The sequence below is a fragment of the Gnatocerus cornutus genome, chromosome 7 (genome assembly GCF_029298725.1).
Source record: "Gnatocerus cornutus isolate USDA-ARS CGAHR chromosome 7, icGnaCorn1.1, whole genome shotgun sequence".
Taxonomy (NCBI): Eukaryota; Metazoa; Arthropoda; class Insecta; order Coleoptera; family Tenebrionidae; genus Gnatocerus; species Gnatocerus cornutus.
Genome location: NC_142239.1, coordinates 15,393,477 through 15,409,090, shown reverse-complemented (window position 1 = coordinate 15,409,090; position 15,614 = coordinate 15,393,477). Strand labels below are relative to the sequence as shown.

General features: G+C 33.4%; 1 protein-coding gene across 4 annotated transcripts in view; it reads right to left on the bottom strand.

Annotated features, from left to right (window-relative positions):
- Positions 1 to 13,882, bottom strand: part of LOC148171517 (voltage-dependent T-type calcium channel subunit alpha-1G-like) — a 62,765-nt gene extending 48,883 nt beyond the window's left edge. For 2 of the 4 annotated variants that reach the window (XM_088041373.1, XM_088041370.1), the window contains exons 1-3: positions 13,455 to 13,589; positions 11,706 to 11,976; positions 5,551 to 5,685 (exon numbers count right to left, since the gene is read on the bottom strand). In XM_088041373.1, the coding sequence (XP_087897499.1) occupies positions 5,551 to 5,685; positions 11,706 to 11,835 (265 nt within the window). In that variant the 5' untranslated portion in view covers positions 11,836 to 11,976; positions 13,455 to 13,589. Of the gene's footprint in view, positions 1 to 5,550; positions 5,686 to 11,705; positions 11,977 to 13,348; positions 13,590 to 13,862 lie in introns of those variants that run through there. The other 2 variants (XM_088041372.1, XM_088041371.1) reach the window with 2 other exon arrangements.
- Positions 13,883 to 15,614: the final 1,732 nt, after the last annotated feature.

Sequence of the window (15,614 nt, the reverse complement as noted above, 5' to 3'; positions counted from 1 at the left end):
GCGTTGCTGACATCTGCATAATAATTCAATGAAATCCTCCGCCATTTTTGTTTCATTGTTTTGAAGACTTGGGAATTATAACTTGGTCGACATTGATGTAAAGTGACAGGAAAAGTTGCGAAAAATTATAAATTGCAATCAATTCTCTGCGGGGAAGAATGACGGAGCAAAAGAAAATAAATTATTGTCGACTGTATTTTAAAATACTCCAAATTCTAAATTATCAGCTTTTGAAGTGGATTGCTTTGGTTTTGTGAAATTTGGATTTTCGTTGTATCAATAGAAACAAATTAAAGTCTAATTGAACTTTAATTCTCAAATTTCATTTCACCAAATTAAATTCATTTTATTTCGCAACGTATGACTTTGGCGTCCCTCCAAGTCGTAAATCTCACAATCACTTGTAACAATAAAACGCGTTTTTAACATTTTCGAACACTTCTTGATCGATCTGTTTTTTGATTATTGAAAACAAGAAAAATTCCGCGATCATAAATCAAATTCGTACTTCAAAAATAATCACGTTTGAAGCTCGAATTTTCCATATTTTATTAATCATGTTCTTCGATATACTTTATTCTTTGACACTCGATTCATCCTCCATAAAAAATTACTTTACATTTTCGTAACGAGATTTTACGTGCACGATCGACCTAAATATGCAATAAAATGCGATAAGAAGAAATATTGGAGTTTAAAGAGGAAAAATGTCGCTGATAAGCTGATGAGCTTTTCAAGAATACACTTCGAATCAGTCAAAATCTATTCCCGGACGTGTTCATCGACCCTCATAAATATTATTCTCATCGTTTTGGTTAACGATGAGCTGGATTTTCAAGCGAAAGCTTTGGAGCTTTTGTCTCGTGTTAACTAAATAACGTTGCTGTTGGTTCTGTGAATATTTTATCACGAAAGGTTCAATTAGAAGAACAGCTGTATTGTAACGAGAAATTTTGGCTGATGGATTTCTCCTGCACCTTTACCTGTTGCGAAATGAGATTTTGAATTTTTCATTGCCAAGTCCCAGCAATTCTTTATAATGCTACCATTTTTGTTCCCTTGAATAAAATAAGTTCAGGTTGTCGCGAGTAAAGAAATTATTAAAGACAATTTCGGATACGGAGGAATTATTGCAAGAATTTCAGAGATTACGCGCGGGATCGTTGCGAAATGTTTACGGTTCGAGAAGGAGCTTAAAGGAACACGAGCTTAAATGGTTACGATCGCAATTAAATATTTAGCGCTGTGAGATTTTAATTTGTGAAAGAGGCTTTAAAGCTCGAGTTATATCCCCCAAAATTAAGAAAATGACTGCTTCCATTCAGATTTGCGACCTTCAAATCCGCACTGAAAATAACCCAGTGACCTTTTCAGAGTTATTTATGAGATCACCTCTCCAATTTGAGCACAAACAAAATAATAAATTAAATGAGCTTAAAGCTCATATAAATCAGCGAAAGCTCAAAAATAGACATCCGTGCTCTTCAAGCCAGGTAAATTCAATTCGATTAGCCGGATTAAAAGCAACTCCCAAACTCCTGTTTTTGTGCCTTGACACAAAAGCTCGCGATCAACCAATTATAAAAATTAATGTGCTCGAGCCGAATCTCTTCAACATTTAATAAACATTCATATTAAAGTGCGGTCGGCGCAGTATTAACATCAAAAAGCAATCCTAGGAAGCACAAAGCTCACTGAAAGATCCGGAACGAGCTTAAGGCAATAGTGGGGGAAAACAGGTACCGGAAAGGACGAAGATAATTGAAAATTGAGGTCAGGGCCGACCGCACTTGTTGACTATGGAGCTTTGAGCTTTCACTATTTACTTGTCGGCTGCTGGATTGTAAGATTGCAAGATTTTTGTTTACAATTTTCTGTATTTAAAAGCGATTTGTTTTTGGGAAGTACAATGTTCGAGAGGGTTATAGCGCATTTATCAAGTTTGAGAACGTGGGAGCGGTTGGCGGTATGACTTATGACAGCGATTTCGGGCACGTTGCTTTGTATTGATCTAAAGCTCGAATTTCGAAAACAACGTTGTTAAACAAAGAGCTTGGAAGTTGATCGGGTTTTTTCGTTGCAAAACTTAAATGTTGGAAGGAAAAAATGGCAAAACTGAATTTTTACAATCCAAATTTAGAAATTAAAATTTGTTAAATGTGGTTATACAAAATTCCTTTCGCTTCTTTAAACACGTGTCAACTGGACAGAAAATTTAGAAATATATAAAATTTCAAAAATGTCCAACATTTTTAAATAAAAACCCTAATTTTGTCAGTTTCAGTTTTAGCATAATGAAATTTGCGAAGGTTACTATTTTTGAGTTGTTTATTAACTGTACCAAACGGCAAAATTGTCGAACAAAAAAACACAAAATTTAGAAATTTTTATTTTCAACAGGAACCAAAAATGTCCAACATTTTTAAACAAAATTCCTCATTTTGTCAATTTTGGTACTAAATCAATGAAATTTGCGGAGGTTACTATTTTTGAGTTGTTTATTAACTGTACCAAACGGTAAAATTGTTGAACCAAAAACACAAAATTTAGAAAAAAAAATTCTCAACAGGAGCTAAAAATATTTAACATTTTTATATAAAATTCCAAATTTTGTCAATTTTGGTTTTAGATCAAAGCCAATCGCAAAGGTTACTATTTTTGAATGGTTTATTGACTGTACCAAATGGCAAAACTGCCGAACAAAAAACACAAAATTTCTATTTTTAATAAGAGTCAAAAATATCCAACATTTTTAAATAAAATTTCTAGTTCTGTCAGTTTTGGTTTTAAATCAATGCAATTCGCGGAGTTTACTATTAATTTTTGAGTTTTTCATAAACTACAAAGTTAAAATTCTTATGGTCGAGTCTCTGAAATAAAGATTTGTTAAAAGTAGTTCAGCATAATTCCTTCCATTTTTCTTAACAATGCCCTGCCGCGTTAACGCGGCACTTTTTATCTCTGAAATTATCATAATTTCAACAATTTATCAAAATTCCCATTATAAAAATAAATATCTCTCTGTAACCATGAAAGACCGTCCATTAATTCCGGTCATCTCCATTCCCTCATCCGCCAATTTCCCTAAAGACTGCACCCTCGAATTTCGCCCCATTTGAAAATTGAATAATTGACGACAATTACATTCCACAACAGCAACCCGAAAGAATTCTCCACAAAGGCCTCTCTAAAAGGCGTGTTCGTAAACACACAACGTTTTGACTGCGTTTACAAGTACATACATTTCGTTAGTGTACACAAAAAGCTGCTAATATACATCGAAAGTAAACAAACAGGACGAGTCAGATATGAATATCTACTTCGCCGCAGAGCGTGTGTGTTTCTGTTATTTTTACACACATCCGCCTGCACCGAACTTAACCTCGGAATCCTCGTTTCAAAAAACTTCATTTATTTACAACGAACTTGACCCGATGATTTCGTAACGCTGTAAATAAAACACGTCTTCCCGCCATGTTCGGAATTCAGATCAAAACGCAAGAGGTTTTTTCAAAGAGGCGAACTACCGGTTAATGTTAATCAAGTTTGCATAACGTTGCTAGAAACCCTCGAGGTGTTTTGCGGGGTAGTCTCGAGGTGGAGCGTCTAATTGGCCAAATTGATGTAGAATTGATCCGGTTTATAACGGCAAACAGACTGCCAGACGTTAAATGACTCGCTCTAAATCAAATTCAGTCATAAAAACGTGTGGTTGTAATAGCTGAGAATAATAGTAACGTTCATTAGTTTGTGTTGGCAGAATTTTTCATACAGAAAAACAATTTTTCTTAGGGGTGAATGCAACGCTAGTTACGCGTTTTGAAGTTGACCGGTGCAGGAGCAACAAATTTTCTTGATTTACGGTTTCATAAACTCCGAAAGTTAAAACGGAGGTTATACGGTATTTATTTAAATTTGACATGCGGATACAGATTAGCGGAAACCTTTCTGGAGGTTTATTGGTTTCGACGCACCCCAAGGGCCCCCAATAGAACCTATTTTTTTGGCTAAAAGCTCTAAATTTCAGAAATAAACAGAACAAAAGTCCGGAGCTTGAAGAACTTTTCGGTTATATATGACGTTTTGTTGGCTCCACACCCGAGTCCACAAGAGCGCATTTAACATTTAACCTTAATGCTAAAGTTGCTGCAAATACACACATTAATATCTCTTGACCTTAAACACAAAATTACCTTAAATTATTCAACTCCTCATAACTGTAAGAGCTTTTGCAAGTAAGTTTTTATAGTGCCATAGGTAAATCAGAGCAGGAAGAGACCTTTAACTACGGTAGTTTTAACTATCTGGCAAAACTCCAAACGCATTTAATGTATCGTTTATTGCCTTGTAGTTGTTCCACAACAAATTTATTAATTTCGTTTCGGATTGCTCGTCTAACCTAGCAAAACCAGTAAATTAAAATCCCGCTGCAGAATCCACTTTACTGAAGATAAAACCATTTCGCATCAAACAGAAATAATTTCCACTTAGGAAGGCGCCAGTTTTCATCAAAACTATTAAAATTCCAACGATTAAAAAATTCCCCACGTGCTTATCGCAATTACGATCGAACGTAAAACTCGACGAAATTTCATAACTTGCGAATTGGGTTGCAGTTCATAAAAACCCAAAATTATAGTTGCCATGTTCTACTTAATCGAGGACAAAACAGTCCTGAAGACTTGTTTTAACACGTGTTACGCTAATTTAAATTGCTCGAGGTGTTATTGTTGATACTGGAATGATCTTTTGCTGAAAAGATAGCAAGGACTGTTTTGAGAGCTTTCAGGAAGTGTTGAAAGGAGATGAAATAAAAATTTTAACAATTTTTCACTCAGAGTTCGCATTGCTGATGATGTGAAAGTAATTTGGGGAACGGTGCGGCTCGTGTGGCGGAAAATTGAGCAGTCAACTTTGTCCTGGCTTCTAGTACCTAACCTCATATTTCCGGCGTTTCAGCGCCGATAAACACAAAAAAAACTAAAATTGAGATGTGGGGCAGTTTCCAATAACACAGAATTTATTATTTCCGCGGTCGCTAAGATGGGTTTTAGGGGCGAGGAAGTATCCAAAAATGCGGATTTGATACAATGCGCGAAAGACGATCCTGCCAAATATTTTTGGAAAATCACTGAATTTACACATTTGAACCGAAGAAAAAATTCCTATTTTCTAAAAACTTCCAAGAAATTAAAATATTGGCCGGTCCGTTTAATAGCGAAAAAATAAAATAAAAATTTGATATCTCAACGCTGGACGAAAGCGGGAGTCGACTTTTTAACCCCTAAACAACTTAGCACCCTGAAACTCCCGAAACCCGCTTGATAACCACCTGAACTTTCAGCATACGAGGAAATTCGTGTTCGCACTCTGTCTATGAAATTCCACGACTTTCCCAACCATCCCGTTTAATTACCCCGTCAATCAATGCAACATAAACCGGTTGTAGCATAATACTCCCTGTCATTTGCAAAACCGATACTTATACTATTCCCACCTTTATATAGATCCGATAAGAAATAGAATTTGTGCACGTATGCAAAGGATATGGGTTAGAGATGAGCGCCAAACACCAACTTCGAGGTCTGGTGGTTTGCGATAGATATCGTAGAGCTATAGGCGCGATCCCTGGATAAGGAAGGTTCGGGTCGACTTCTATCCCCGATCCTGACCCTGACTCCGACTCTGGAACAGAAATAAAGCGAGTTAGTTCGAGTATATTACACACAAACAAAAAACAAGATAAAAGAAAAATACGATAAAATTATCGGAAGAGAATTATTGAAGTGAATTTGGATGATTTTTAGCTGGGTCTGGGTTTTTTTAATGTTAGAGCAAGTAATGAATTTTATTTATGAATGGAAGGGTTAATTCATTACAGAGGAACATTGTCTGTGGACAGAGTGAATGATAAATGAGATGGGTTTTGGGTCTACAAATGATAATAATTCGAGGGTATCAGGGGGAATTAAAACAAACATATTTAGTTAGATCTCGTTGTACTATATTTAGAACAGAAAAAAACTTTCTTTCAACTTTAAACAATCACTCTCTAATTTATCGACTTCTTGAAGCGTTTACAATTGTTCCAATTTTCACTTTTCCATGAAACAAGCAAGAGAACAACGCCGGTTTTAACGTCTCTGTCGTCGGAAATAGTCGGTTATTTGCTTGTGATGTTTCCAACTTAACGTGATACTTTACGGGTTTATTTTTCTGGCTCTTTGTAGAACATACGAGCTTCATGGCGCCATTATATTTTCATATTGGGTTACCGTTTTGAGCTGTTTATTAACTATGTAGCAAAATTGTAGAACAAAAAACACAAAGTTTAGAACTTTTTATTTTCAAAAAGAGCCAAAAATATCCAACTTTTTTTATAAAATTCGTAATTTTGTCAGTTTTCATTCTATAGCAATGAAATTTACGGACGATATTATTTTTGGGTTGATAATTAACTCCACCAAGTGGCAAAATTGTGGAGTAAAAGACACAAAATCTAGAAATTTTTATTTTCAACAGGAGCCAAAAACATCTAACATCTGTTAATAAAATTTCTAATTTTATCAATTCTCGTCCCAGAGCAATGAAATTTGCGGAGGATATTAATTTTAAGTTGTTTATTACCTGTATTAAATAACAAAATTGTGAAACAAAAGGCACAAATTTAAACAGAAGCCAAAAATGGCCAACATTTTTTTATTAGATTCCTAATTTTGTCAGTTTTCACTTTAGAGCAATGAAATTTGCGGAGGATACAATTTTGCGTTGGTTATTAACTGTACCAAAAGGCAAAATTGTGGAGCAAAAGGCACAAAATTTAAAAAAATATATTTTCAGGATAAGTCAAAATGTCCAACATTTTTTAATAAAATTGCTAATTTTGTCAGTTTTCACTTTAGAGCAATAGAATTTGTGGAGCACAGTACTTTTGCGTAGTGAATTAACTGTGCTAAACGGCAAAATTGTGAATCAAAAATATAATGTTTAGAAATTTTTATTTTCAACAGGAGCCAAAAAGGCCCAACATCTGTTAATAAATTTCCTAATTTTATCAATTTTCGTCCTAGAACAATGAAATTTTCGGAGATTATTAATTTTGAGTTTTTTATTAACTGTACCAAAATTATGGTAAAAGACACATAATTAAAAAAAATAAAATTCCTACATTTATGAGTTTTCACTCTAGAGCAATGAAATTTGCGGAGAGGACTAGTTTTGCGTTATTTATTAACTGTGCCAAACGGCAAAATTGTAAAGCAAAAGATAAAAAAATTTAGAAAACAGTAATTAACTAATTTTAGCAATTTTCGGCCTAGAGCAATGAAATTTGTGAAGCATACTATTTTTGAGGTTTTTATTAACTGTATCAAATGGCAAAATTTAAAAAAAATTAGTTTCAACAACAACATTTTTAAATAAAATTTCTAATTTTGTCAGCTTTCATTCTTGAACAGCAAAACTTGCGCAGATTACTGTTTTTGAGTTGTTTATTAACTGTATCAAAGGGTAAAGTTATGAAGCAATATAAACAAAATTTAGAAATTTTCATTTCCAACGATTGTCAAAAATGACTGTAAATCTGTAAATAAAATTCCTAATTTTATCAGTTCTCGTTCTGGAGCAATAGGTTACTAATTTTGAGTTATGTATTAACTGTGCGAAATAACCCAATTGTGTAACAAAAGGCGCAAAATGTAGAATTACAGGTTTATGATACTTAACGGGTTTATTTTTCTGGCTCTTTGTAGAACATTCGAGTTTCATGGCGCCATTATATTTTCATATTGGAACGTATTGTACTTTCCTGCTGTTAGTTGATTGGTCTAAATCCATTTCACGCTTCAAACACTGGTGGAGACAATTAAAGCAAATTAGACCCTCACAACTCAGTTGGTTTTCGATTACAGAATTCTTCGTTTTTTCCCGTCGCGGTAATTAAGCGGGAAATGCGAGGATGAGACTGTTTTTAATTCGGGGTACTGAACTCGTATTCACTAATTGTTGGACGTCATAATTTAGCTAAAATCGTTTTTATTTTTTGCCTTTGCTGGGCTTTCGTATTAGTTTTTAGTCCCTTCTGCCTTCTGGGATCCTAAAATCCGTCCAAATACCAAAAAAACTTTCCAGTTCTCTGAGTCCTGACATCCCTTAAGTTAGCATTTCTGGTTTTCACCTTGCAATCGCACGAATCTAAATCCCGAACTTTCCCGTACATTATCAGCTCTAAGAAATCACCGTCACGCTTGTCACGCTGATCATTGATCCCCCACTTTTGTTAAGTTTTGTGAAATGGCTGAGTCTATTCACAGAAAGGTGCTTTAACTTGAAGGATGTCGAATATAAATGAACGGCAAAGTCCCAAAGGAATTTACGACACTGCGAAAAAATAAATAAAGGCAAAAGAGACAAGAAGCTGTGAAAATGGTCAGTTCGAAGATACAAAGAAGCAACAGCTACAGACCGAGCGAACTCAATAAAGTTCGCAGGAAATAGAAGTCCGATATTTCCGGTGAAGCAGGTGTGAGAGGAAAAAAACGAGTTTTAATTAATTAAATCGGAGTAATTAAGTAACCGTGTCTGCCTCAATTCCATCAGCGATTTTCCTACCTTGCAATTTAATACTCGTAGGAAAACCAAAACAGTGACTAATCCGAGAAGTTTAAGCCTTCCGATGCTTTTATTGTTGCTATGTCCTGAATATTACAGTCAACTTTATGGAAACATCTCCGATATAGGTTAAAAGCTCCCAGGAATTCGTTCTATTTCACAAGAAATTAATGTTTCTACAGAAAAGAAAATTATACGCGATTTGAAATTCAGATTTTGTTTTCGATGTGCAGACGTAATTTTCAGAAATATTGTGTCCGTTTTATCAAGATTGGAACTAATTTATAGTTGCGCAAGTTTCTTTACGAAATAAATAAACAACTTTGAAAACTGAACTTTCTTTGATCAGATACACGCCAGTATTTTATCGCTCATCAAAATTACAAGAAATTCAGGTGGAAAAAAAGTTAGCAAATTATGTCGCTGGTTCGATAAAAAAAAACGTTTTGCCACGCATAGGGTACCAACAAGTAACAACCATAATTAAGACTTCTTAGACCGAAATCTTAACACACCAATAATTTATCTTTATTGGTCAAACTTCTCCACTTGTGAACTTTATGACCAATTTATCAAACTTTAGCAGTTGACGTTAAATGCCATATAATTTAAGTAGTATGTAACTAAAACTGTATTATATAAATTTAAATCATTTACAACCACATCAAACACACTATTAATTCCAATCAAACTTCCCGTGTCCGAGTTCACAATAATTACAGTTTGTTGTACTGGAAACTGTTATTTAATCAAAATTACGACGCTATCTAGTCATCTGTACATAATTTAATTATCTCCCAACTCAGAAGAATCGCAATAGGCGTGGTTTAACTCCCCACTCTGCAAATAGTGGGGATAACACTTCATAAACCGCAGCTCGTTGTCATTCGCGTTAGTTTACGTCTAGCTGCGTTCTTTTTTGGCTTTATTCCGCTGCACATACTAAACGCCTCCGACCTATGTAAACACAAAAGAAAATGGACGCTAAATCGATCACCTCCCAAACCGAATTTAATCTCAGCACACGGAAATTTAATCAAAAAAGAGCCGAGAACATTCGGATGCCACTTCAATGAGTGATTTACAACAAATATCTCGTGATTTCCTGAATAAACACAAGTTTATTTTAGATGTAACGCTTTCAAACAGGAAACTGAGTCATGATTCCAAGTTCTTTTAATTAGAGAGACACCAAGGAATTTTGAAACAAATGTGATCATCAAAGTCTGGCAGGAATTTTGATAAGGCTCTGTGTTTTCCTCGACGGATAATTATGTGGTGTAATTGTTTTTCCACTGTATCTGAATTTTTAACGTGTTTTAGTGGGAACAGAATAATTAATATTAAGCTTTTATAAATAGTGTAGGAAATGGATGGAAATTTCATCGTCATAACAAATTATAAATCTCCAGCCGGTTATAATTAAAATTCAAGAACACAACCTGCAACTGGTTCAACTTCTTTAGACAATTATGCAAATGCTTTATTTATCGAGCGCTTCTGCTCGTTTAGAGAAAGGGTGTCACTTAAAATACAGTTAATTAGCGGGGGTAGAAATATTAAAACAAACTTCACCCGATATTAAACACACCTGAAATCAATCGATTTTAATATTCAATAGATCATTATCCACACATCTTGCATATTAAATGCTGTTATTTATTAATATTTACAGAACTGTGTCGTTGGTCGATAATCTTGTTTGCAGACAAACAATTTATTAGAAGAAATTAAATTAAGGCACATTCCCGCGCTAAACTTTTATTTTATATTCCAAGTACGGGTAGTAATATTTTTATTTGCGCAAAAGTTGTTATGGTAGCTGCCACGAACATTTAATTAAAGCGAGGAAAAATTCATTTCAGACCTTTTATGTAGTTAAAGAGTGGTAAAATTAATTGCCGGAATAAAAGAAATTCTTTTCCAATGTTGCAAGTCCGACTTAATAGCAAGAGAGACGAAAACTGTGTAAAATTGTTAACATAAAAAAATAAAATAAAAAAAAAGTGAAAACCTAAAACCTAAAAATGCCTAAACTAATAGGTGAAGTATCCAAAACTCAGACAACCTAAAACCTGTAGGAATAACAAAATTTATATTTAACTGAAAAGTACAGAATGATCTCAAAATTGCATGTTCAACATTAGGAAAAGAAACTCAGACTGGAATTTTAAAGAATTAATGTTATGAAGAGAAACCGGACAATTTTGAGCCGGAAAATGTGTAGATAAGCTGCATAGACCCTGAATAAAATACCACTGTTATAAAACCGGGGATACAATTTCCTCCCTAAACCTAGAAATCAGGCAGCACATTTAAAATTCAAGCATAATTATTATTTTTTGCCATTAAAAAAACTAAACGTTTCGACATGTAAGAAGATTTTTCTATTTTTAAAACAAACCAGAACATACTTCTGCAAACGAATCATCTGCGAAAGCAAACAAAATTGTAATGAGGTGTGGGAAACTGCCATAGAATATTTTTGAAGCAAAATCTGATTTTAGAAGCAATTAAATTTGATAATGAAACGTTAGACACACCCAAATATAGACAAAAATAGTTTTGGTTTTTTTGAATTCCTAACTGACAGTAAACTGAAGGAAAATTGATTTCTCCGAGTTTAATGTCCAGAAAATGCGTAATGTTTACGTCACCTAAATTTATATTAATGCGTTCATCATTAGCGTTTGGGTGTATAATATACATAAACACAGCATAAAATATGAAATCTAATTTATGCAACAACAAATTGAAAATTATATTCGTGGAAACACTAACTCAAACGATAACGTGTAAACTTGCAGTACGAAATCGCTAAATCAAAACCGTCCGAGAATCCATCAATAAACAAAGTGCTTCAAATTAAAATAAAACACCTACCAACCGACATATTAAAATAATAATAAATTTGGAAAAATCTCTTCTGTTTAAACGTTACAACAGGTTAAAACTCGTTGTATATAAACATTTGCAAACATTGTAAAAATAGCCTCGTCGACTGCACGAAACTGGAAGTCTGACCTTAAAAAATCCCGAAGCGAAGCAAAAGTCAGGAAAATATTGTTCCTCAATTTCAAACATATTATACATACCATCAAGTTCCGAAAGGGTGGATTCTCCACTGTCAAAGGGTTCAGGATCCCTTCGATAGTTCCTGCGATGGAGTCCCGAATCGGATCCCGAACGACAATGGGAATAACCAGTTCCAGGATAATAGTGCATCTCAGCTGCACTGTTTTGCCTTTATCACCACATCACTAGAGACATTTTTGGCACTACAAGTTTTTCACTAAGTTCTTTTGGAGGTTTCAGGAGGTGGAGTAGCATTGTGGAAATTCAAAACTTAAACGAAGCGAATTCAGCCTGAAAACGGTAAAAGGATTGATAAGGCTTATCGGTGGCTGTATTGATTTGACTAATAAATTGACACTTGAATTAATCAGACTGTGTCTAGTTAGGTAATTTATATTCATAAAGATAATAAAAAAGTGTCAGATGGTGAAATTACATCTAAAAGATTGAATTATCTACACGTAAAAGTATCGATAACCATAATGGAACTGATTCAGATCGATTTGTTTACAGGGAAGTACTAAGGAAGCTATTTAGTTCTTAAAACAGGTCAATTTCTTCCATTTTGTTTTATCCTCTAAATAAAAACGATTTATTACCTATTTCTGCAAAATTTTTACATTTATTTTGATCTGGGAAACAGGAAATAAACATACTATAAGGTAAATTTCAAAATACTACTGACTCTAATTTTGTCGCATTCAATGGAAGTTTTTAAACCCGTTTACATTAAACCTTTGCACATATGTAGTTTAATGTCAAGCCTTGAACTTTACACTTAAATTTGTAATTTAAGTTTATAATGAACATTTGTAATTCAAAATCTGGATATTATTTAATTTAAATTTCGAGTTTTGTTTAGCCGAACTTGATTCTAAAGCTCAATTTCAATTGAAAACTGACTAATTGACAATTTGGGGCCTAGAATTGATATTAAAATGGGACCTTTTTGTGAATCTAAAATTAATGTAATTCTGCGTTTACGTTTTCTGACCATAGGCCTAAGTTCTTTACATTTTACAGCTTTTGATTTAAACTTTAAACATGAAATACCTAATTAATAAATATTTAAACAGTTTTAATGCATTTAAGTTTAATGTTTAAAGGTGTTCTGTGAAGATTAAACGGAATTTAAAACGAAATAATAAATTAATAAAATATATCAAAACCTGATTCTATGCTCCATCTTTTTAGGATTTTAAACTTGATTATCTAATTCCGAATAAAATTTCAGTGTAATCATTTCGATATTTTGGTTCTGATTGACATTTTGAAGGAACAATTTTGCGAGGCTACATTTTTAAATTTAATTTCTTAAATCGTTAATTTACACTTAAAAATTGCAGAGGAAAACATTTTTATTTGAAATCTGTAAAAGTGAGTAATTTTGATATTATTGTGACGACTTAAAACTATAAAATTAGCACCAATCCAAATGAAATTTTCAAATTAAAATTTAGTAACGGAAATCTATTTCATTCATCAATTTTAATGTGCTGCTAATGTTTCCAATGTCTATAAATAATTGAACATTAAATTGGGGGTAATCAATTCTAAAGCGTATTTATCGCAAATAAATTAAACTCTAGTCGATACAATTTTCTGTAAACCAGTCTAGACAGAACTTTTTGTGGTAAAATTTTCTGGCAAAAAAATGCTTTACCTCAAAAATTAACTCTCAAGCCTTTGAAAACAACAAAACCACTTCAAAGTTCGCTTCCCACAATTTTTCTAAAATTTCCCCGCACTTTCCCTTCAACTTAACTTACAAAATAAAAAAAATACAGCCACCAAATTGATTATCTCCCTTTCACCGGGTGTTGGAAAAAACGATGGACAAATCGGGGAGTTTATCAACGGCAATCTCCGTGAGATTTCGCGCCGCGGCGTTCAACTGTCGGAGGGTGACTAAAGATGCAACAGCGTCCAGCATGCCACGGAATAGTACGCATGTCAATATTTAGTACAGGCATATGTATTGGATAAAAATGATTTGAATGTTTCCGAAGGAGTTTTTATTGCAATTTTATCGCAACATAAAAACAATTTGTTTCGAAAAAATTTGAAAGATGCCTGTTTGCGTTTTCACAAAGGTTTTATTGGTAGTTGAAGCGTGAAAATTCAAATTTGGGGACGCTTTGTTGGGAATGGATTGGTTTTTTATGACGAATGCTCACTTGGGTTTTTATAATGGTAATAGGACGGATCAATCGTGGATAACATCGCGTCTATAATACAAACTTCCAAGAAACTACAAAATTTTACTGTCGTGCCGTGGGAGGGAATCTATTTATTTCAAGTCGGGATTGTCTTCTTTATCAATCAGTTTTTGTTGGTCTGTCGGAGTAAAAACGCGTAGACGGACGATGATAAATCTCTGACAAATTCCAATCCGCTTATGGTTGATTTGCAATTAAAATGATTTAGGTGGTTTCTCTATGGGCGGAAAGTCATAAAAATGATAATTCGTACGTAAAAAACCTACCAATGGCGATCTTATGTAATGCGTAAACCAGTGATCGATAACACTTCTAATTTACGACACTGTAAACAATATATTTATGGTCGTCCAATAAACAAACGTCCTCAATTAAAAACGGAAGCGTGAAGCAATGTATCGATGATAATTCCAATTACAAGTCCGAAAAGTTGACTTTGCACGAACGAGTGTCCAAATCCAATGTAAACAGCCCCTCAATATATTACGCATCCAATCACCCACATTGAATCAAACCAATAAACTTCAGGATCCTCGAATTATTAATGCGATTTACAATGTTTAGTGACGCTTCATATTGAGCGTAAATTTGTCAAAGGAAGAATTTCAAGAATTTTGTGGTTCTGAGCGAGCCGTATACACAGAGAAACGTACAAATAATTGGATCCCGTTTGATTTTCGAAGCATAAAATAACGTGAAGATATTTTCTTGTTTTTGTTGGTGGATGTCTGCTTTTATAAAAAGTCTGCATATTTAAAAACTGTCCTTCCTTTAGGAGGAAAATTTTTCTGAACGATTTGATTTGACGTGGTTTTTGGAAATTAATATTTTTGCGCATCCACCAATTTTGTTTGTTTCTTTAATTCTGTACATAAATAAACAACTCTCTTTTTCCTGTATTTAGCATAAAAAAATCTACAAAAGTGGGATCGGTTCATTCATTCTAAACGGTTTTCAAAAGGTAGATTCAAAGAAACAAGTTTCCGCTTCTTTCTTATTTCTTTTTTATTTCCTCGAGAATATACGATAATAATTTATTAATATCAACTTACATAAACGGAATTAGTTTCATTGATTAAGAGTAACACAAATTTGAACACAATTCATAAATTTTGCGCATCTACCATTTTTATACGCGGATTTTTATGTTGTTTGCGTGAAATTTTAACAAAAAAATGGCACTCATTGTTGTAATAAAAAAAAATTTTAAGGTAAAACTTTAAACGCGTTTTTCTCGAAACTAGTTTTTTCAAAACAGCCGTCATAAAGTCTCAAGTTCTAATCGGCCGATTGACTTAAAATTTGTTATAAATATTCTTTATGTATCCGTCTTCAGTATGAACCGTTAAAAACTCAAAATTTCTAGTTTTTACTATTTCTTGAAAATTTGTAAAAGTTAAAAAATTAACGGAAAAATCGACCCTTTTTTTTGAGTAGCCGCCATTTTATGGGTAAAATTTGTTATTTTCAGTTTTTATTCTTCATACCATTCTGACATTTGTACTAATCAAGAATCTACCATTTTTTTGTCACAGATGACAAATGGGAATCGTGACGCCGAGGACACGTTCTTTTTTTTCGCCCTCTACTTCAACGGCGCATAATTTACTCAAATTTTATTTTATTTTTGAATTTTTTTTTATGTATTCTTGAAATATCAATAAAAAATGATAAAAACATAGATAACAAAAATATTAACTGTTTTTTTAT